Raw genomic sequence first — 24,019 nt, 5'->3', positions numbered from 1 at the left:
CAATTTATAGCGTCACTTATCTGAAAAACTTCATTTTTTGCTGTTGTGTGACTAGTTCAAGCTCACATAGAGTACTGCTGCCGCTGAAGTTAATCCCATCCTGCCACACAAACTCAAAGTGATTAATACCCTGTTATCACCTCTTTGTGCTTGCAGAAACATTCATAAGAATGAGCAGTGAGGTGGATCAGGGAACTGATCTAGGGTCAGCAGAAGAAATGGCTACTTCTAATCTGGATCAGCTTCTGTGTATAGGTCAAAACAAACCCTTCTACAGAGAGTGCAGGACAAAAGAGAGAACTGTACGTGTGGGATCAGGTGTATGTATGTTTGGGGGCATGAGGGCCTGCATCCTTTAGCAGTAGAGCTGGTTCATGCCAGCTTGAACTGATTGTATGTATTCCGATTATTCTTATCAATATGAGAAGGTTACAAAATATTAATCTGATTTAACCTATACATCATGTGGCTTTGTCCGTAGACGCGCTACAGTGTTAAAAGCAACCACTACAAAGGATAGAGTGGTCTATTCTGACACCTTTATAAAAACATATTTTTACTTGTATAACTGAAATAACAATGATGGTCTGATTTCACTTTCTGGTTATGTATTCTTTCGGATAGAAGTAGACTTCTTATAATATTGTAGGCTTCTTCACTCCTTTTTTGATTAGGGATCAGAAAGTAAACCACTTTTGTTGGAGATTTTACCATCTTTCACTCTCTCTTCCACGGTGTTCAGCCATTTCTTTCATGTGTGTTCATCCACAACGTTGGTACGTTTTATAGGAGAAGGCTCTGTAGTCTCTGCTGTTTTAATTGAAAACTTTGAATTGGATAAGTCACTAACACTTTTCCTCTCCTAAGGAAAAACTTGCCTGAGGATTTGCAGATGATGGAATACTGATCTGACTATATCAAGACTTAGGTAGTAAGAAAGGGAATTACACATTTTGGAAAAAAAAAAAAAGTATGCCTACTACCAGTTTTGAAATTGTATGTTTAATTAAATTATATCAATCTTAGCTTTATTTTACAAAAGCATATTTGAAAACAAGTTGAGACAGATATGAAGCTGACAGAAGCTACTGTGTCTGACTTTCAGGAGACGTTTGAAATTGAGATGAGGGATATTTGTTCAGTCTAAAAGCTGATGGGATTCTGCAGAGGAATGCGAAAGTCATTTGTTGGGGGGGGGGGAGAGGGGGAGGAACATTTAGAAACTGTTCTTCCCGTTGTTGACAGTAGATGAGACGTTCCCCACCTATATTTTCAAGGTGTCTGGAGAAAGTAGATAGAAATTGAATGCAATAAAGAGTTTCTTCCGGTGAGTATAATGCAAGATGACCTTTGCTGCCAAAATAGGCAGGCCTGCTCTTTTCCATGCCCTGGCTGTGAATTTTCAGCACCTCACCTGCCTTCAGATCAAACACTTACGTGAATGTGTGGCAAGCTGGATCTAAATGAAAACTGCTTCTTAAAAATTTCTTTCGTTCAAGACTATTTGACTCATTATGCAGAAGCATGATCGTTAGGCAACGCAGGTGATGAGGTAAGCCCATGCAGTAGGGGGACCGTGGTCAACAGTCAGGTTGGATCAAGCGTGTCGTGAGATACGCTTTCTATATTCAGGGGGCTTCAGCAGCTTCTAGAATACGTCTAGATTAGGACAACCACCCCCACAATTTTTCCCTCGCTGTATTTCCTAGCTCTGTAGTGTCATTTAGCCTATACGTATTTTTAGGTTTTAGCCTTTACCTATCCCAGTACATATTTTGATTACCCCAAAGTTAGGCCTTTGCTGGTTAAGATTATAGCACTGCTCGGAATTTAGGTAATAAATTGTATTCTTATGTGATCTGGAACTAATCATAACAGTAGCTGGCTTCCCAAGGTCACAAATTGGGTTCATGGCCAAAGCAATAATAGTAGGACGCCTCTCCTTTCGTTCCTATTCTAATTAGGCTAAACAGTGGTAAAATAGCTTCTGACGGATGCTGAAGCAGTTGGCTTAGAAGCATGGAAGCCCGGAATCGCTAGTAAATGGTGTAGGGACTGTTGCTACAGAGGAAGACAGTTTGATGTTGTGCTTCTGACATGTCTAAATTATTAGGCTCCTGCATTTTTTGAAAATAATACACGTTTTATATATTGTGGTCAATTTAATAGTGGGCGAATTTATTCATGTATTGCAAAGAATGAATAATTTACAGTAGGAGATTTAAAAGGATTACAGATGATATATTCCCAACTGTAAATGCATCGTATATAAAAAAAAATTTGCTTCGTACAAAACTCGGGTAAAGCGCTGCCCTAAATTAAAATTTCTTTGTGGTGAGGTATATTAAGTGTAACACCTTTACTTACTTTTGATCTGGTATTCTTTAGTATGGGATTGTGGTATGAAATGCTGAATAAGCAAGAGAAAAAGCAAGTTGAGGGTATTAGTTTGTAGATTTTCTGTCACCATGACCTTTTTGCTATGAAAATGGTAATTCCAGGCTCGTTGGGATAAGAGGTAATAAATGGTAGCAGCTAATGTTCCAAATTCTTAGTAACAAAGGCACATGTTCTGAATCTCTGTTGTATGCTGAGAACAATAGTGTCATAACTCATCTATAGTTCCTATTTTCTTTTCTAAAAGTTCATTACCAAAATATGTTATTTATGTACTAAATTAGCAGAATTCCAACTGTTGTTTTTTTTATTTTGTTACAAAAAGGGTACTTTTTGTTGCCTTTCTAAATCTATGTTAGTTCTTCACACCATCTGGAAAGGAGGTAAAATCTCTTTATCTATTTTTACTATCAAATAATTCTGAGCAGCTCTTTAATTTTTTTAACCTGATGTGAGTAGATTGTCATTAAATCTGCTTTTTAAAGTAGAGAATGCAGTCTGTTAAAAACTGAAAGGCATCATTATCATCTTCTGTAATGTTTTCCAGATATGCCCTCCATCCGTGAGCAAAAGGGAAGCACGTGTTTAGGGACTGGCAGTTGTGTAGGAGCATGAGTCCAATCATTAGAGGCAAAGACTCTTAGACAGCTTGGGAGGAAAATTCTTAAGATACAATTGAGAGTAAAACGGGCTTTGTTACTTGTCTTTCAGAGTCGCTGTAGTGATTGACGGTATGTATCTAGTCTGCAAAAAAAACTAGGCTTTCCTCGTCTAGAAAATATTTTCATGACAAAATGCTCTTTTGTTTTATTTTGAATGTATCAGAAGATTATCTGAAAGAAATAGGTTTTCTGGTTGAATATTTAGCGCTGTTACATATATAGTTGTTTTCACTGTTTTAAATAGTCTTTTGCATTAATACGATACCCTTTTGTACATTACACTGGGGAGAGCTTACCTGCGTGTCCTTTCTGTGAAACAGTTGATTTCCCTTAGCAATAATAGTTAAATTGAAATAATAATACGTTAGTTGGTGTGTTCAGAAAAATAGGAGAGAGAGTAAAGGTGATGGATTGAGCTTCTCTGAGAAATATTCAGAACACCCTTCAAACTGTAAAATAGGGCCCAGAAAGTCTTAATTTTTCGCGCCATCCGAAGACTATTTTGAAAGTAATGGGGAGATAAAAAGTGGAAAGGATAAAAGCTTATATCCTTTAACTGAATAATGTAAAGTTAACTTAGGAAGAGGATAGTGTATTTCAGCGGTTTGAGAAACTATCTGATAGCAGACATAGTATGATGATTCGAACAGACTTTTCAGCTAGCAGATTTTAGAGGATTGCTTGCGTCGAGGAGGGAAGCAGTGACAAACGGCTGAGAGTGTTAACTTTTGGTGCAGGCAGACCTGAAAGAGGATGGCTGCCTTTGGCCACAGTCAGTATGCTCACCCCTGAAAAAAGGCATGTTGTCCCAGGAAGTGGTAGAAGCTTTGTGTGGAAAAATGGGTCTAGAGTAAGAAACATAAAATGAGGGGGAGTAACACGTAGATTATAAAGAGGTATACCTTTTTATCAGAAACGTAGAGGTGTTGCTTTTTTACAGTAATGAGCATAGACGGAGGACTAATGTCTCCTGGTCTATAAAAGGGCCTATTGAAAACTCCCAGGGTAACACTGTATATAAAGTAAACGTGAATGCTAATACAAGGAGATCAAGAAGCGATCCTACGCTGTTGTTTTTTGACAAATTAAATATAGAATATAAGTACATATATGGCTGATGTAGCATATAAAGTAAACGTGAATGCTAATACAAGGAGATCAAGAAGTGATCCTACGCTGTTGTTTTTTGACAAATTAAATATAGAATATAAGTACATATATGGCTGATGTAGCATAAGCTTTACACAAGCACCTAGGTCTGTTACACTGAGTAGACCTGTTTGTTTTTTTAGGTTGTAGGTGAACTTTGAGGTGAATTTTTAGCGTTTTATCTCCACAAAGGTTACATTTTTGATAATGAAATCAAGATTTTCTTACTTCTTCTGCTCAACTTCTGGCAAAGTATAATCTTAAAAATTCATTTTTCAGTCTGCTCAGTTTTCATTCATTTTCAGATGCTCAGTTTTTCTTGAGTTTTGTACATCCTGTTTGATCTAGTTAAGAACATTGTTTAAAAGGTGATTTTTATTGTTACTGTTAACAGAGTCCTCAGTACTTTCATATTTTGTCGAAAACGTTGCACCTATATTTAACTCAGAGTTTAGTAACATTGTATATTTTATATTTAATTTGATATTTGGAAACAAATGCTTAGGTAATAACTGGGTTTCCTCTCTAGGTATGTATTAGTTGAGGGTCAGCATCGTTTCTTTCAGGCGTGCTAAATTAGCATGAGAAGTATGAGTAACTTCAGGTTTTGCTTATGTTTTAACAGTGAAAGCAAGTTGAATACATTGGTGCAGAAACTTCATGACTTCTTGGCTCACTCATCAGAAGAATCTGAGGACGCAAACTCTCCTCCAGCATTCTCTGAAAACAAAACCATAGGTAAAAAGAAATTTTATGTTTTCGTTTTCAATGTGTATATGATTCTTAAGTCAAACAACTTTGTGCCTTTATTTCACTATATTGCACTTCCGTGGGGCAGTTATTCATAGTCTTAATGTGGTTTAATTAGCTGGTGATATCTTAATAGATATACAGTAGGCCTTTGATACGTTTTTTTTCGGTTCCAAATGTTTTCTAAACGGGGAAAAAGCAAATACTACTTGTAATTTACTGTTTACAAAATAGGAGATCAGTAGCATGCATGCGTTTGCTTTGGTAGCGGTTCCTTGGAGAAGTTTTTATTCCGTTTTTCAAGTTGTTTTACTTTCTGTAAGTAAATCTTTTTTCAAGCTTTTCTGGTTATTGTAACATGGAAGAAGTTCTAGAGATTATGCTTCCTTAGTTATTTGGAAAGAATTTCTACATTTGGAAACATCTGAAGAGAAAATGATACTTCTGAAAAACATTGAGTGTTTTGCTAGGTCAAATTTAGTATCGGTAGTTTTTACTTACTGGTTAGAAACAGGTAACAGGAATTTTAAACGCTTTATTTTGTTTACAGCATGGAAAAATGAAATTATTTCAAAACAGTATCAAGTAAAATTTGTTTGCACTAGAATTTAATTTGGACTGAGTTCAGGTGCAAGACTTTTCAGACTACACTATTTCATAGCAATGAATTAAAATTGGGGTGAAATGATAGAGTGCAGGAGAAGGAGAGTTTATTTGCTGTAGTATGGAATTCATGTTCAAACCCCTGTTGTCTTCCGTAGTAGACTTGTGTGTGTTTTCTGGTGTACAGTTTTTGTCTTTTAATGTTTTATCCTGAGCAGAGCGTCTACTGCAATGTGGTGCTATAACCCCCTTGTGTCAGCGTCCAGCTGAAGTGTTAACATATGAGAAAGAAATTATGCATGTGGTACTTCAGCAGAATAATAAACTCAGCAGTGATGTAGATGCATATGTCTCAAAGTGAGATTCTTCTGAGAAGCGTACTGCTTTGAAACAAACCTTTTTCCTTTATGCTATGTAGTCACAAAGTAGAATTGCCTCTGTGCCCTAAAGTACAGATTTACTTTGAAACAGTGGTTGAAACTAATAACATACATTTTTCAATGTTGTATCTGAGAGCCCAGTTTTTTTTTTTTTAAAGGACATATTAAAGTTGAAAAGTCAAGAATTATACACTTAAATATTAGGAAATGCCAGAGTTAACTGCATAGATTTACTTTTCCTCCCAGCTTTCTGTGCGTTGTGACACAGTCTTTAGGATCCGCACTACTTGTATATATTCTTTTTGCCCTCAGGATGCTCACTGAGTGCGTAAGTAATGAACGTGATTGGGGCTAAGTCAGGTTTATATGGTTAAAGGACCTCCGGAATTTGGAGCACATGTGAAGTATTAGCTAGAGTGTTGTGAAGAGAGAGATGATGACAAAGGTGGTTAAGCGTGGCTCAGGAGAGTTGGGACATATCCCTACCACATACACACCCTATCCCACAAGAGCAGTCGCTTGTTGAGCGCTTCGTCTCGTACGCTGCTATGCAGTTGAACTGTACCATCATGCTTATATGCTAGGAGCGATAAGTAAAGTAAAATTGTGCAGATAACCTTGATTCTGGCTTTTCTTAATTTTTGAGTACTTGATTTTACAGCCTTAATATTGTTTCTTAATCCTCTCTGCATTCGAATTGGATGACTCCCTCTTCTGCGTTGCGTGGGTGCCAGCAGGAGGATCATTGAGAGCGTAGGAGAGACTGACTTCCTGCTCTTGTTTCAAGTGACCGGCCCCTGCCCTGGAGCAGCAGTCACAGGGAAAATCCTGCCCTCTCATAGCCCTGAAGTGGATGGAGCATGTGCAGTTTGGTCAGCGCTAGGAGCTGTGAGGGGATGCAGCATGCTCGGTTATTCTATGGGGATGGCGCATGTACAGTCCAGTCACTTGTAGAAGCCGTGAGATGATGGAGCATGTTCAGTCACTTTTGGGGATTGCGCATGTGCAGCCTATGAGGGCAGAATCTGCAGAAGTCTTAGCTACTGGAATCAAAGAAGTCTCTACTGAGCACATATAAATCTACAGAAAATATCAGTTTGTAACTTGGGCAAAATTAATTGGGCAAACAATCAAAGGTGGACAGAGTCCAGTCTCCAAAGGAAATGTCACCCTTTTGCCAAGTTTCAGATTCTTTTCTTAGATTAGGGAAGTGCCTGTACGATTCCCAATAAACGATTTCAGCTATTTGAAAGGAGCAAAATCTTTGTTTTGATTTTTTTTTTCCCCTCCCCACCTAGCTTCACATGCAGAAATGGCTGGATAATTTTGGCTAAAATTTTCCCAAGCAGTTCAGCCTAAGACACACCCAGCATGAAATTTTCTAATCAAAGACATATCCGTTTTTACAAACTGAAAGGGTTTTTTTCATGCAAAGTGTCAGGATATAGGAAGTTGGAATGCTTGCAGTGTCATGTTATAACTGCAAATGGTAATGATATTTATCCTGTAATTTTACTACCACTTTACTTGTCTGTTTCCCGGTACTATATTTATTAAAATACTGCTGCTACTATCTTACTATCATATTAAGCCTTTGAGCAACTTTATACAGCTACAATTAATCACTAAGCTGGAAACTTCCCCTTCTTCCGCTACCTGCACCTGGTGGCCAGAGCAGATACTAGTAGATTTTTGGCCATTTACATGTCTTTAGGTTACATAACCCACAGTTCCTAAGATAAAGAAAAGGGAATTTGTGTCATATCCTGCGTAAAATAGGATTTTTTTGTCCACGGTTCCATCACCCTAGATTTAACATTGTGTTTTTAATGTCAGATATGTAAGGGAAAATACTTAAAGTAACTTCTCAGAAATTAAAAAAAAATAAGCACCATCTGTATCATCTGTGCATATACGGTTGCCCTCTTATTTCCTTAATATGATGTCTTCATCAACGAGGCCTGTCAACAGCTTACATAACTTAAAGTAATTTCTAAATAATTTCCGTAGCATTTGTGGCATACAGTGAACTGTTTTGTTGTTGTGCAACAGGTTTGTCTATGAAACTCACACAGTCATTCTTTATTTATGTTGATAAAACATAAACAGTACTATGAGGTACAATTTAAAGAGCTGCTAGTAATTCTTGCATTTCAGTGGATTGCTTTTCTTTCTCTCTATAGGTAAAAGTAGCGAACCTGAAAACAGTCCAACTCCAATGGAGAACAACAGAGAAGAGGTAGGAATAATAATGCTTTTGAATTCTGGTTGTGTGGCTAGCGCAGAATAGTTAGTAGAGGAAACTGAATTCACTTTGCTGCTTTTACAATGAATGCTTAACGAATACTCTCAGAACCATATGTAGGAGATGTCACCGTCCTATATGCTGAATAGAAACGTTGGCTATAGAATATTTGAAAATAGTTTTAAAAGTTATCTTTTAAATTTTGAATGATATCCACTGCAATTTAAGTATACATAAGCATATGTTCCTCCCTCCCTCTTCCTTTTTTCTAAATTATTGAAACATACTAATTTACTTGGACAACTTCATTTTTTTTATGATGCTCAATGAATTCCTGGGTGAAATTTGTCTAATATACTTTACAGAGTTAATTTTTACTTACTCGAGGCATGCAATTGCATTTTTGTTAAGAAGTGGAAAAGTCTTGTAAGCTGTTAATATTGAGAAAGAATGTATTGTGAAGGGAGGAATTGTTTCCCCCCTAATTTAATTCTTTGGTTTGCATGTAAACAGACTTTTATAATTTATTTATTTTAAAAGAATTGGACTTTGGCTCTTATTTGTGCTTATGCCCTGTCACACAGATAACAATATGTTCTCAAATGTTCTTTCAGCCAAATATGGTTCTGTTTTTCAGTAAAGATGGAGATACAGGAATATTGTTAAACTTTAGCAAAATTCTTCTTTATAGTGTGTTCATCAAAGAAATTTTTTATCTGGTATGTCTTCCTGTTGGAAACATTTTGATTGACACTATGTTTATACATAGAGAAATCACAGGTGCCAGTGTCGTGTCTTAATTTGCCTTTATTGCAGTAAATTCAGGTATTTATTTGATAGTGCCCAAACCTGGTTACCATATGCACGTGCAAATCTCTAAGAAATCTAATTTCATGAAAAGCCAGCCCTTTGCGGCATATGAGCCCGATACCAAGCGTTTGCATTCTGCTGGCAATTCTTTTGCCTTACGGTGTGGATGCACGCTGTAGCGGTTGTGTGGTGATGACCCTTAAGGACCAGCCTTGAAGTACCCTCCGTGTCTGTATGTCAGGAAAAATAGTAATAAGTGCTGTGAGGCGTAAAACGAGGAGTCCTGGTGGCTTGTACAAAAGTGAAGATGTACAGCAATGCGGAGGCAGGTGGGTGTGTGTACTCAGCGAGGCTTTTACATTGTGCTGTGGCTTATGCCATCCTTCCATGTGCTAGTTATGGAAGTTCATGTTGCACTGAAGAGGTACAGACTGGGAGACCCCAGAACTGTGTTTGATTAGGGCTAACCATTGCTCAGGGGCTGTGCTCAGTCCCTGCTCCAGAAAGCTGACAGTAATTTCAGCAGGCGGTGGAAGTTGAAAATTGCAAGGAGAGAATTTCCTCTGTTTCAGGAAGACTCAGCACTTGAGATAAGTCCGGTGTCTTTCTCTGAATGTTTCAACCCATAACAGTGCGCGCTCTCAATTTCTTTTGAGGAATATGCTGAGGTTTAAAGTGATCCAGCTTACAGTGTGGTAACACTTAATTTAAAACGTGCTTTTAAAGTAGTTGGGACTTCTTGGGAGTCTTACTGCTTATCTAAAATACCATAGTTTAACTGGTTTTAGTAGTTTAACGGAACTGGCTTGATGAAGTCGTATGTTACTTGATGCTTTTCTGTAATTATTAAAGAAATCTGGTGACTCCTGAGATGTTCGGGTTTTTTTAGTTAAAGTAAGAAACTATTTTTGTTGACCGATGACTTGGTGAAAAATGTAGTGACTTTTTAATATTTTCTTGTTTTTAGGGCAATAGTTCTTCAGAAAGAAACAAATCCTTAGGATCGTCACGTTCAAAAAGGTTGGTTCAGAAAATAGGAGGAAATAAATAACTCTGTGTTATGTGAAACTATAGCATAAGTCATGACAGATGCTTCTAGTATAAGTTGGCCTAGATCCATTGAGTTAACAGAGTTCTGTTAAAACAAATGAGTGCCTAATGGAGTATATAAAAATCAAACCATCTTTCATAGTCAAAGAAAGCTTGGTTTTTATTAACAGAGGCAACAAGATTAGCCTTCAGCTTCTAACTGGACAATGGTGCTTACACAGTTGCTACTTCACCCTTACTCTGTGTATAGGCTTCTTTTAAAACCATGATTTAGGTCATGTGGAAAAATGAGTTTGTGTACGTTATTGCTGGGACACGGTAGAATCAAAATGTGCCAGTGAGTTGTTCTGTGCAGAAACTGCCATTTGCTGTATCTCTGTTTAATCTCTTTTTGTTCTTTGATTTAAAAAGTGTGGAATTAACTGTTTATAAGATTGAACGTAGAGAATACAGATTATTTGTGCCCTAAGTAACAGCAGATGTATTCCAGTAAAACTCCTTAACTTTTGCTGTCAGCTGGTATTCCTTCAGGTTACGTCCTTCATGATTAGCATATTTTATTTTGTTCTTTTTTTAAATCCTAGTATATTGTGTAGATAGGTGACCTCTTCTAAATGCATGATTTCAACAGCTGCCTTCTTACTGCTCGTTACTGTGTCATATATCTCTTTTCAATCCGTGTTTCTGATTATTCTTTTATACTGTCTGCTGGATATTAAATAATACTCTTCATTCTCCCTTTTCTGTTTGGTTTGATTCCAAGATTACTAGTATAGTTTCATACTCTACAGTTTCTCCCTTATCTTCTGAATTTGACTTCCTGCCAAACTATGTCCTTTCATTCACATCGTTTTTGTAGGCTTAATTTTTGTTTCTTCTTTATCATTAAAGGTATTTTCACACATACATTTATCATATTATGCCTGCTATTGAGAAAAATAGCATCCTACAGTGACTTCCCTAGTTTATGTTTTGCCTTTATAGTACTAAGAATTATGCTCAAAATTCAGGATTTTTTTTAAATGCTTCGACATAGTATTTTTGCTCACTTTACTAGGTTGAATTCTAAATTATTTCTGTATGAAATTCTGGCTACTAGTCTTTGTATTCAACGCTCAGCAGTAGCTTTTTCATTTCTTACTGCATTTCCTTTATTTCCTTGCAAGTGTCTTTGCTGCCAAGCTGCTTTTTGTCATTTGCTAATATCTGTGTGTTCTCCTTGGGCTGCCTTGGAATGACATACAAATTTTCCGAGCAGGAATCTACTTGTGTTTCATTCGGGCTCCTTTTCTAAAAGTATGACTTCCTGCATACCTTTTTAAAAATATACCAAATCTTGTTTTGTCCCCCCCCCCCCCCCCAAAAAAAAAAAAAAAAAAAAAAACAAACCAAAACCTGTGAAACAAAAATCTTTCACTAGTGAATCTTTTTATTTCAGGTAGGAGGGTTGAAGGAGACAAACTGCTCCTAACAAGAAAATTACCCTACAACTTATGTATCGTAATAACTCAGAGAATCCCTCTTAATAATCTCTTAATTAATCAGAAAAAGAACATAGATTCCCCCAATTAGTATGGTGTTTTGCTTGCAAAGCACCAGGCTTACCTGTATTGCAATATGTAATATTTGTCACAGTATGTTTTTTTTCTGTCTATGCAGGAAACCTACAGTTGTAACAAAATATGTCGGATCAGATGATGAACAAATCTTAGATGAAAATGTAAATGAAGATATTTCAAATGAAAACTCAGAAAACGATGTTGATATGAAAAGCTTGCCTAAAGGTAGTTCATATCTGTCTTTGTTTCTGAATTCAGCAAATTAGCCAACGTTATGATGCAGCATAAATAATTAACTAGAATGCACATGCATTAGTAAAATGCCTCTCTTAGGTTCTTTCGGCTTTTGCATATAGGCATACACATGTGCACGCACATTTAAGAGGAAAGCATATCTTCAAGTACCTTTAAGTTGGACCCAGCATACTTTAACCTGTGGGTCTACCAGAATATGCTGCTGGCTTAATTTCAGATGTGTACTGACATCTATATTTTTGTAGAAATAAGACCAACATGAAACAGGGAAAATATTTTAATTCTGTTCTTAGGTAAAAGTCTCAAAATCCCTATGTCCCTTCCAGGTCTTACTTATTTGTTTTTTTATTTATTTTTACTGTTCTGTCTTAAGAGGCTGTTAAAAATTGGATCAACAGAAGCAAAACTAAATCTCGCAGGGGGGAGGGGGAGAAATGTCATTACTGAATTTATTTTTAAGCACAATTTTTAAAAGGTTAACCCTATAAACCTATATCCTGCTGTTCATAACTGTAGTGTGGGCTTGATTAATCTCTTCCATTCCTCACCTTTGAAAGTGGCAGGAAGATTTTGAGGAACTGCTGCTGTTCACTATATGAGTAGTAATCCCTCTAGCAGTCCCTTTAAGGTTATTTTTTCAGAATGTTTGATTACTTCCAGTGTCCTCACCGCAAAAGTATTAAAACTGAGCTTTGGGTGTGAAAGACAGTTTTTCATTCACATAATTCTGATTAGCGTTGTTCTCTGTTTAAATAAAAATGTGAATTTCAGAATTTTGTAAAAGGAAGGAATACGTTTTATTCTGTTGTGTTTGCATTCATTTCTTAGTGAAATAAGGTGAAGAAAGTTGGGTAGAAGTGGGAAAAGGCAGAGAGGGAGGAGTAGTTACTTCTAAGGCTTTTGACAGATTTAAGTTACGAAAAGGAAGTCCTTTAGTTGCAGCATAGCATTGCAAATTCCCAACAGTAGGACAGCCCTGTTATGCATGGACCACTTCTGGATATAGAGAGCAGAAATTGCTCCTCATAGCCCAGTCAGTCTTCGGCTTCTGTCCTACAACTGTGAGATGGAAATCAGTTTGACGTGTGTGGTGTTTGCTTTTTGTCCTATGAACATCTGGTTGAGTTTTAGTCAACGGATTGCACTTTTTTTTTTTTTTTTTGGTAAGATACTGTGTTGGCTTTTATTTAAACAGGACTCTTGCACTTCATTTGGATGTGTAATGGTTTCCAATTTTTAAATGAAATTATTCTAGGTACAGTGGTTGTACAGCCTGAGCCAGTGCTGAATGAAGACAAAGATGATTTTAAAGGGCCTGAATTTAGAAGCAGAAATACCGTTAAAATGAAACCTGAAGCTCCCAAAAAGCGTGGAGGTAAATACAATTTAAAACATTTATTAAAACGGGTTTAAATTGCTGCTTATGACCACATTTGGTACATCTAAAAATTGTTTATATTTCTAATGAATTATCCTAAAAATACCTCCACTCTTCTGGCTGTTTGTTCCTTAGGGGTTCTAGCATGCTCAAATTAGCCTTCATTGCTGCCCTTGCAATGCAGCAGTGAAAGCTAAGATTAGTTCTCATTAAACCTCTTATTTTCAGTAGCTATAGGATGCGTCATTAGGTACTTCGTATGGACCCTCCTTGCTTTGTATTCAGAACAGTTGATTGATCGCACTCAGGTGTGTTGCGTATTCCTTTCTTTAAGGAGTTAAACTGGAACACTGCTGATACCAGAACATTCACTGACTCCAAGAAAACCATCAGATTTTAGAAGGGACACGTGTAGACATGCTATCAGTCAGTAAACTGACAAGAAAGCTAAAATTCCCCAACAAAATCCAAAGATTGTGTTAATTACTGGGAAATCTCCTGCCAGTGGGCCCCTTCTAAGGGTTATCTGTGAAAACCCACTGTGCCAGCCAGTTACCTGTTGCCTCTGTTAAAACTGAGAAGATAGGTTCATGTTAGTGATAGCATACGTTTCTCTCTTTTTTTTTTTTCAAAAAGAAAAGGAGGGCATGTATAAACCGTCCAATCAGAAGACAGACATTTTCTTTTTTAATACTACTGGTAATATCTTAGTTCACACACCAACAGCGGTATCCAGGATAATCAGATGAACAAGCTGTTGTACTAGCTGTTCCTTCTTCCCTTGTATCCTTTGAGAGACTTATTCTCTTATTAATGTCTTATTATAATTTTATATGTGCTATTTCTCCATTTGTGACTGAAGAGGAGTAAAACATGATTGTGAGGAAATGTGCTTGTGCATACATATGAGCTCATGTATGTTGTTAATCATGTTTTGAGCATTGACAGTTTCTCTAAATTATCAGTCTTTAAAAGACAAGTTAGTTCAGTTATATTATTGGGAGACACTCTGTTCATCTGGTAGGAATCTTTTTTCCATATATGTTTATAGCAAATAATTCTCCAGCAGTTCCAGCTGAAATCTTCAGGGGTATAATGTTAAAAATAGCTTACAGGCCAGTGTAAGCTTACAGGACTGTTCTACTTAAGGTTCACGGGCTGTGTGTGCATCCCAGGACAATTCATATCACCTTCCCTACCAGCTTTGTCCTCTCCCCTCGCCTCTGGGGAACGTGAGGCCCCTTCTTTGTGTATCTGGACTGGTTCCTCATGTACTGGTGCCTCACACAGGATAAGAGTTGTGGAAGGAGGGAGCACCAAGAACTTGTCTAGTCCATCCCTTTACCCAGGGCAAAGCTCAGCTATGTCTGTATCATCACTGATAATTTTTGTTGGACCTGTTTTTAAAGATAACCAGTACATGTGTTAAGACCCTCTCCCCTTTCAACGAAAGGCAGTAGGTACTGCTTGCTCCATTTGTAGACCAGGAAAGGTAGCTGGGAGAGAGTCATGACTGCAGTCCTCCTCTAGAGCAGCTGGGTTAGGAATATATCTAAGTTTGGTTTGTGACATATGTACAGAAAAGATCCCAGTTTATTCTGCATCCCACAATCAAAAAGTCTAGTTAAATGAAGCGGCAATTAGCCTTCTCTTGCCACTAGAATGAGGTGCCGTGGCCTGTGCCCGTAGAAGGTTAAACGCTACTGGTTTAAGCAGGTGGGCGTGTATGACTCAGGAGATCCTGAATAATAATAATAAAAAAAAAAATTGCCAGTCTATCTTATTCTTTGCGGATTGCCTCTTCACATTTTCATTATGAGTTATATGACCTGTTTACATATATTAGAAATATTCATAGTAATGGAATTGTTTTGCCTTTCTAGCATCCAGATGTTCCTATCCAAGACTATAAAAGGCATTGTGTCAGTACTTAGTTCCAGGTTATGTTTGCGAAATGGTTATGGACTTTTTTTTTGCTGATGATCTTATAGTTGGAAATGTTTTTCAAATAAGTATTTTCTCAGTATTAATGAATTAGCAGTGACTTAATTTTTTCGACCATGGTCATTTGTAGTAATAACAGCATGGTTTACAAAGGTTTACATCATAGATGATCCTCTTTTCCTAGTTAGTTTGCATCATAGATTACCTTCTTTTCCTCAGCTTGCAGGTTTTAGGAAGTAGGCAGTAGTGCCTCCCCTCAAAATTGCAGAGAAAGCGGAAGTGGCTTGGGACTTGAGAGTAAACAGCGTATTCTCCCGCAGTTTGCTGTTACCTTTGTGATTCTTGTACCTGTTGAAAGACTATGAAGCTTGACAAAGTCTATCTAGACTTCTGTGGTGTTTGGTATAAGAGAAGGAGGTACTCTTTTCCCATTAGTGAAATATGATGGGTGTGTTTATTCAGCAGCATTGGGAACAGAAGTGTTTGAGTGGGTTTTTGAGGTGTTTGGGGGTGCTTTGCGAGTCTGGGAACTCTCTTACATGAAAATACGCCTGCGAGGGGGTTGAACGCAACAAACCTTACATGCAAAATTTGTGATTCCAGTGAGATCTGATATTAATTGTATATTAGTTGTCCTCACGGGCCTGTAATCTCTCTGAGATTTATATGTCAACAGCAAAATCGCTGGTCTTTGCTAGTAGCAAAGTCGTCATGTTTTGAGAAAGTTCACTCGGTTTCTTAACGTTGTGGTGGTGTTGGTGCTTGCTTCTAATTGTGTGTATGTGTTTGTGTGTTGGTTTGATGTTTTTTGTTTTGTTTTTTTTTATATAGTCTGTACTCAAACCCTTACCCTGCTGAGTTAACTTTCTTATAGTACCGCACATGAAAGCGAAGGACAAGTAGCAGTTCAGTGATCTCATATCAAGCCTCTATCTGCTTGATCCCGCATTAAATTTTTATAAGGCTGTTTGGACGAGCTTCTCAAACAACTTTCTCTTTTCTTGGAAGCATTGCTGCTGATGAAAGGAAAACAGTCGTGTAGTATTAATTAATCAGTTAAACAGTGTGGCAGATAGCAAGCCTTCCAAGCCCACCACCTTTCAAAGTAAAATGGGGGACTGACATCAAAGCAATGCTTTCTTGACCAAAGTACTAAGTACCTACAAAGTACTGTATCTGCTGAGTAGATACAGCATCCAAGCGTTATGCAAAACTGCATGGAGCAATCAGCAAGATAGAGATAATGCATGTGCTGTAGAAAAATCGTAGTTTCAAACAGAAGAACATAAGGAAACAAAAAGTGAATAAGAATTTTTCAGACAATGTTTAGGAGAATAGCCTAGTGGTCCTGTACTGTGACAGAAGCCGTAACTATTTCAGTTGTGTGTTTTATAAGGATTTTATGTATCTTCAGTCGTGGTTTCCCCTATTTTTCCTTGTGAAACTAAAGCTGTATGTGAAACAAATGGCATAATAAAAATATTATTTAAAACAAAGATTAAAGGAGGAAGGTTGTGCAGAATATCAGGGCTGCTTTGAAACATTTTTAGTGGCTGCTCACGTGTTCAGATGTGTCCTCAGGTAATGATCAGTTAGTCCAAGATTATAGATTTCTCAAAGGAATGAAATTTTAGCTTGGCCCCAAGTGAAGTACAGAAATTTGAGGAAAAAAAATCTTTCAGTCTTTAAATGGTGAGTGATTATAGAAACCTGTCTCTAATGCTGGGTGGTGAAGGCATATGGAAAACCCTGACAAGCCAAAAAATACTTTAAGAAAATGAAGTAGGTATATACAGATTTCTTTAAAAAAAAAAAAAAATTAACGCGTGGTTTATAATCCTCTCTATAGAGGAAGGACTTCATGGAATTGTAAGCTGTACAGCTTGTGGGCAACAGGTGAACCATTTTCAAAAGGATTCAATCTATAGACATCCTACACTGAAAGTTCTTATTTGTAAGGTAAGTGGTAAACATTTCTACAAATTGTACTGTTTGTTTTCTGTTTTTGTTTGGAATGTCATGTTAGGGGATTTGGGTGGGTTTTTTTGTGGGACTAGTTCTTGTTTTTTAGCTAATAAACTTCAGGCACTGTGTATAAAATATTGGCATAAGCAGCAGAAAGTTAGCTTCAAAGCCATCGCAGTTTCACCTGCATACAGCTGCTGGACTGTCATGGCAGCCTCTGTAGTGATGACCTGGTCCGTGGCCCAAAACGTTCGTTTTGGGCCACGGACCTGGGTCTTGGGACCACGTAGTTCATGGTGGCTTCAGTTGGCCCTGTGTTGTCTGCAGTGGAGGAGATGGGGAAGAGGTAGGGAGGCAAAAATATCCTTAGCTCCTGCAGTGGAGACCTCTTTGAATTTTCAAAGAGGTATGTAAGTCTGTCTTACAGTAAACTTTTAGCGTTCACCTTTTCCTCACTCCCTCCTCTTCTCCCCCAAATCCCAGTTAATGTGAAATATTCAGGTGACCTACTGAATCAGACATGCCTGTCTAATCTAATGCTCTGGCTTATTTCCTTCCTTTATTTTGGCTTGTTTCTTTTTATAAAACATGCTGTGTAAGCTTTAGAAAATTTGGCTCACAAGAAAATTGTTCCCCACCTCTGTCAGAGTCCTAACTCTTGTACCCAAACTTCAAAGTCCTTAACATGTAACACTGTATATTCTTGTGGTACATGCAAGTATCTGATTCATTTTTTAAACTAGTTAGGCTGTTGGGTTCAGTAACACATTTTGACTATGAGCTCTGCTAGGTAATTATAGGACATGTTGTTTCTCATAAATTTTTCTGTATTGAATTGAATATGGCCTTCCATTAATGTGTGAAAGGGGAATGGAAGTTCCTGACCTGCATACTCTATTCCTTCCATTATTTTTTCAACTTATTTCTCTTATTTTTCCTCCTACTTAGGTAAACAGTCCCAGATGTTTCAGTCTCTTTTCAGAAGCTGCTTTTCCTTGCCTCTGAATGCTCTGTTGACAGTGTAAACATCTGTTTTTACTGTAGCTTTCTCCCCTCCCCCCTTGTTTTTGAGATTGATTGAGCAGGTATTGAGCTCTATATTCCATTCGAAGGGGCCTCTTGAATTCATGTGCTGACATCTCTTCTGGATTCTGAATTCACTGCATATAATGGCAGAATTTAGTTTAAAGGCTTATATTTAATCCTTACTCAAAGTAGTACTTCAAGTCAAGGAGAACTTTCTTTACTAACAACTGGAAAAAAACCTTCCAAATTTGATTTAAAGAATTCGGCAATTGCAGCCGCTGCTACTACCCGAGTTGCATGTGTTGCTTTTGTTACTGTGTTACTCATTTTTCAATGAAACTGCTGGATCTGTGCCTGGAAACTGAAGCCCTGGGTGTTAAAATCAGAATAGATACCAAAGACATTTTTGTTGAAAACCTTATGGATCAATTGCTAGCATAAAAAAGCATACAATTGAAAATTATTCAATTGTAATTATGTAATTTATGCAGTATCAATCGTGTCAGTGAAGATATGTCATTTTCTTTTTTTACTGTGGTTTTGATTTTCCTAGAAAGTAGATTGAAATAGTTTTTCTAGATATGCAAAGAAACACTCAGTATGGATGTTCAAAAATGTAAAAAATATGTCACCATCAAATGAAAACCTATTATTTAATTTTCAAATCAATCTTGAGTAATCTAAATAAGTCATGGTTTAGGGTCTGTTGTGTCTATGGAAAATGTTTTTTAGATTCATCATGAACATAAAATGGTTAGAATGCTGAAAACCTCTTAGCTGCTGTTTGTAATAGTCTACTTCTAATACATGTAGAAATTATGAGTTGTAAAATTTCAGATGAGATTTTAATTAAAAATTCGTTGTTCTATTGCTTTATTTGCAGACTTGCTACAAATATTACATGAGCGATGACATCAGTCGTGATTCAGATGGAATGGACGAACAGTGTAGGTAAGTATATAAAATCTGTGTTAACACTCAGAGCAGTTCTGTTTTTTTCTTTTTTTTTTCCTAGCAGTAATAAAATTATTAATGAATAAAGACCAGTACTAAAGAGCCCAAGCAGCAGTCATTTCTTACCAAGAAATGTTCAACGCCAAGGTTATGTAAATATTTCATTTCCAACAGGGAAACATTTTTTTTTAAAGAAATCTAGTGATAAACATAATATTTTAAACTAAATAGCCTACCACCGTACACATACTTAAATTTAAAGCTGGTGATAGAATCTGACCTTCTAAACCTGGTGGGCCACAGAATCTTACTTTTCTGGATACAGCTCCCGGTTCTGAAAGACTAGGGTACTTCTCTGTCTTTATGTCAGATACATAAGTATGTAATCCAGTCAAAATCGTGCAGTTTATGCTGCCTATGGGATTGCTCCTTCCGCTTTTTAGGTTTTGATCAAAGATTTTGTGAACTAGACATACATCAGAAAAAACAAATGTCTACATAGCGAAATGTGCATTCAGGCTGCAAAGACTTGAGCTGATTGTATTGCTCTAAAACAAAAGACTCGCTCTCTTTTTTAATTCTCAGAAGGAACAGGGAAAACTAATTAGTTTTTCTCTTATTTGCGCTGATATATGAAGGCTGGGCAACAGTAGTTAGAACGGAGATACAATTGGTACTGAAATTCTATTTGGATATTTATAGCTTTTTCAACTTCCTGAACTGTTCATTTGAACCTTAATTTTCTGACTTTCCAATTTAGTGGGCGCTTTTCCATCATGTTTTTAATAATGTTTTCAATTAATGGATGCCTGTTTACCATCTGAATTTTTAAAATGCAAATTCTTCATGTTTGACAGTGAAACATCTGTACGCTTCTCAAAATTTTCACCTTGTTTATATGGAGATAATTTTATATTTCTTATGTCTCATTGCAGATGGTGTGCTGAAGGTGGAAATTTAATTTGCTGTGACTTTTGCCATAACGCCTTCTGTAAAAAGTGCATTTTGCGCAACCTGGGTCGAAAAGAGCTGTCAACCATACTGGATGAAAATAGCCAGTGGCACTGCTATATTTGCCATCCAGAACCTTTGTTGGACTTGGTCACTGCATGTGACAGTGTCTTTGAAAATTTAGAACAGTTATTGCAACAAAACAAAAAAAAGATCAGAGTTGAAAGTGAAAAAAGTAAAATATATGACCATACGCTCAAATTTTCTCCAAAGAGAAATAATTCAAATTGTAATGGTGAAGAAAAAAAACTAGATGATTCATATTCTGGTTCACTAACATACTCTTATAAAGCACTTATGGTGCCAAAAGACATGCTTAAAAAAACAAAAAAGCTGGTCGAGACTACAGCAAATATGAATGCTAGTTTTGTAAGCTTTTTGAAAAAGGCTGCAGAAAATGTAGATGTCAGCCCAACCGTGCAGCTTCGTCAGCTAAAAGCTTTTAAATCTGTATTGGGTGACATCAAAAAAGCTCATCTGGCACTAGAAGAAGGTCTGAACCTGGAAATTCAAGCGTTGGATGTTAAAATCAAAGAGAAAAGTACCAAAGAGAAAAAAACTGATCTTAAATCTGAAAAAAATGAGGCGAAAAAAGATGAAGGAAAGGAACACACAGAGTTAAAAGAGGAGGACGTCGTAAAGGCAGAGAAAAAAGTTGTGTCAGAACAGCCTGACAGTGAGCCCATGGATCAAAGTGTTCCAACAACAGGACGAACAGATAACAAGCGTACGACTGGTGAAGATAAAAGGTCTGGCAGAAATGACGAACCTCAGTATGAACCTAATAGTACAGAGGCTTTAGACATGGATATAGTATCCGTTCCCTCATCAGTTCCTGAAGACATTTTTGAGACTCTAGAATCTGCTATGGAAGTTCAGACTGCGGCAGGTGAGCAAGGCAATGGAAATACAGCAACAGATCAGGAGACTCCAAATTCAAACATAAAATTGAACGCTCCTTTGAAAGATACCAAAGGTGGAACTAAGTTAAAAGCATCAGCTAAAGGAACAAAGGAACTGATTGTAAAATTGACTCCTGTTTCCCTTTCTGAGTCTACAGTTAAAACTGATGATCAAGACAGCAATCCAGAAAAGGCAAATAAGGATATTCGTGTAATACCTAGAGCCGAAAACTGTGATTCTGTAAAACAAAATCATAATGCTGTCAATGAACGTTGCACAGAAAAAGAAACTGCCTCGCCTCCAGAGGAATCTGACCTCAGGAGATCCCCGCGTGTGAAGACCACACCTCTGAGGCGCCAAACAGACGTTAATCCTTTAACATCAAATTCGGAAGAAGATAGTAATGACACGTGTAATGAAAAACGTAGGAGGAAATCATCCAAACAACCGAGGGGGAAAAAAGATAAAAGAAATTCTTCTGACAGTACTATTGACAGTCCTAGCCCTAATAAACTTTCTGAATCGAAAAAGCCAGATGTATTAGATCACAGCTCAGATTCTGATGAGATGCCAGCTGTTCTTAAAGAGGTAGCTATGATGAGTCACAGTTCTTCAGATATTGATAGCAATAGTGAAGCACCAGCAAATGTTCAGAAGTCTTTTAATGTTTTAAAGAAGCAGCCAGTAAAGGATGAAAATGGAAAACGAAAAAGAAAAAGTTCCAGTTCTGGTTCGGATTTAGATGCCAAAAGAGGCAAATCAGCCAAAAGTGCTGCTTCTGCAAAAAAGAAACGACAAAATTATTCAGATTCTTCAAATTACGATTCTGAGTTAGAAAAAGAAATAAAAAATTTGAGTAAAATTGAGTCTGCAAAAAAGGCCAAGAAAAAATACTCAAGAAAAGACGATAGTTATGATTCCTCTGAAGAAGAACAGAGAAAAAAAGTAATTAGTAAAAGAAAGAGGAATTTAAAGAAACAAAGAGGTAAATCTTCTGAAGATGATGATGCTGAAAAGTCATCTCTGGAGAAGGAGGAGGTTAATCATTCTTCTGACGATAAAAAGATTAGTAAGGGGTCAGCTGTTAAGGAAAGGATAAACAGAGACTTAAAAGAAAAAAATGTAAAGGGAAAGCAGGATGAGTCTTCTGATGTTGAGAAGTCTTTACTGGAGAAAGAGGAGAGTTGTCCTCCTAAAGGTGCAGCTAAGAAAAACAAGGATTTGAAAAAGAAGAAGGCACAGGAAGATTCTTCTTCAGAGAGTACTGAGAAATCTGCAAAGAAAGAACACAGTGTTCATTCTTCAAAAGACAAGCTGAGGAATAAAAAAGCTGAAAGCAAAGAGAAGAAATCTGAAAACTTGAAAAGTTACAAGAAAGAACATGACGATTCCTCTTCTGATGTTGAGAAGTCATCCCCAGAGAAAGGAAGTTGCAATTCTTCTGAAAATGATAAAACTAAAAATGAAACCATAGTTAAAGAAAAGAAAAGGAGGAATTTGAGAGAGAGAATATCTAAAAGAATGCATATTGATTTGTCCTCTGATGCTGAGAAATCTCCCCTGAAAGAGGAGAGTTCTTCTGAAGATGCTGTGCAGAATAAGAAACGAACTGATGCTAAAGAAAAGAAAAGAATAAGTCACAAAAAGAAAATTTCCAAGAAAGAACAGAATGATTCGTTGTCCTCTTCTGATGAGGAGTCTTATGAAGACAATAAAAAAAAGACTAAAAGAGGGGCAGCGAAAGAAAGTAAAAAGGGTAACTTAAAAGAGAAAAAGAAAGTGTCAAAAAAGCAGAAAGTTGTTGTCACTTCCTCTTCCTCATCTGATAAGGAAGAAAACGATGATCAGAATTCAACAGGTGATGGAAGCAGTGATGAGCAGAAAATTATGCCAGTGACTGAAAACTTAGTGCTGTCTGCTGGTGCAGGATTTTGTCAGTCGTCAGGTGTGCAAAAGATTTTCATCTACACTTAACGTATTAGTAGAGGAAACTTGTAGGATTTGGATAACATTTGATAGTCTAGAAGTGAAAATATCCGTAAGGTGGTAAATATACATTAAAAAATTTGCAGCCGGGTAGTTTGTCTGATGATAATGATTTGGAAGCACGCGTTTCAACTTAATTTGCATGTTATGATTTCTAGAAAAAAGGGTGGTGTTGTAAATGGAGAGAATTGTAGTCGTAGCCTGCAATTCCAGCCAGTGTAACTTTGCACCGTGGCTTTGCAAAGCTTATTATTCTTTTTGACTACCCAGTTAATATTTAGCAGAAGCTGGTTTTAAATAGCAGGGTGTCTCGTCAACTCCAACCATGTTTCTCGGGTCACGTTCAGGCTGCAAGGATGACTTTGAAGCGTTACGGTGTGGTTGCTGACGCTTAGCTACTGCACTGTGTGTATACATTTTAAAAATCAAGTAGATCATCTTTGTGTCTCGAGACCCCAATAGAACAGCTGGTATCAGCTAACCAAAGTTTGTCATCGCTTAACGTTTTCTTAGGAGGTATCATGAACAGTAATTACTCTTGCCAAGATAGAAGTACTGCTTCATCAATGTTTGATGTATTATATTTCTAGGAGAAAACAACAACAAAACAACTTGATTAGAAAGCTCGGTTTTAGAGGGCTTGAAGAGGAAGGGCAGTTTTCACATTACGTGTGCGCTATGGATACTTTTAAGAAACTGATTTTCAACTAAGAAAAAATGAAGTCTATTTGCTGTTTTGATGACTGTGAGAGGGAAATTACTTCCCACTTGTTTTTTTCTGTTGATGTTTCACAGCACTTTCTGTACTTGATTTTAATTGTTCGCTCTGATGCCCCCCCTAGTTTGTCATGCTGCAACTAAACAGAAAAACAAAACAGCATTATGTTTATGGAGATAGCAGAAGGCACATAAGGTGCGCTTTGGCTTTCCCAAAAACCACTTGTAAGCGCACACTTGAAGTATCACTTTTATGTGCAAAATTACATTATTTA

At 37.0% G+C, this 24,019-nt stretch overlaps 1 protein-coding gene across 5 annotated transcripts in view; it reads left to right on the top strand.

The window, feature by feature from the left end:
- The window catches only part of ATRX (ATRX chromatin remodeler), an 88,375-nt gene that overhangs the window by 5,596 nt on the left and 58,760 nt on the right, over positions 1-24,019 (top strand). For 2 of the 5 annotated variants that reach the window (XM_068956588.1, XM_068956587.1), the window contains exons 2-9: positions 4,834-4,946; positions 8,125-8,180; positions 9,964-10,016; positions 11,706-11,830; positions 13,116-13,235; positions 17,032-17,141; positions 19,057-19,124; positions 20,063-22,986. In XM_068956588.1, the coding sequence (XP_068812689.1) occupies positions 4,834-4,946; positions 8,125-8,180; positions 9,964-10,016; positions 11,706-11,830; positions 13,116-13,235; positions 17,032-17,141; positions 19,057-19,124; positions 20,063-22,986 (3,569 nt within the window). The remainder of the gene's footprint in view (positions 1-4,833; positions 4,947-8,124; positions 8,181-9,963; positions 10,017-11,705; positions 11,831-13,115; positions 13,236-17,031; positions 17,142-19,056; positions 19,125-20,062; positions 22,987-24,019) is intronic. The other 3 variants (XM_068956589.1, XM_068956591.1, XM_068956590.1) reach the window with 2 other exon arrangements.

This window comes from Struthio camelus, chromosome 11, assembly GCF_040807025.1.
Source record: "Struthio camelus isolate bStrCam1 chromosome 11, bStrCam1.hap1, whole genome shotgun sequence".
Classification (NCBI taxonomy): Eukaryota; Metazoa; Chordata; class Aves; order Struthioniformes; family Struthionidae; genus Struthio; species Struthio camelus.
The sequence above is the reverse complement of the archived record's forward strand: the minus strand, read 5'-3'. Positions and strand labels throughout refer to the sequence as shown.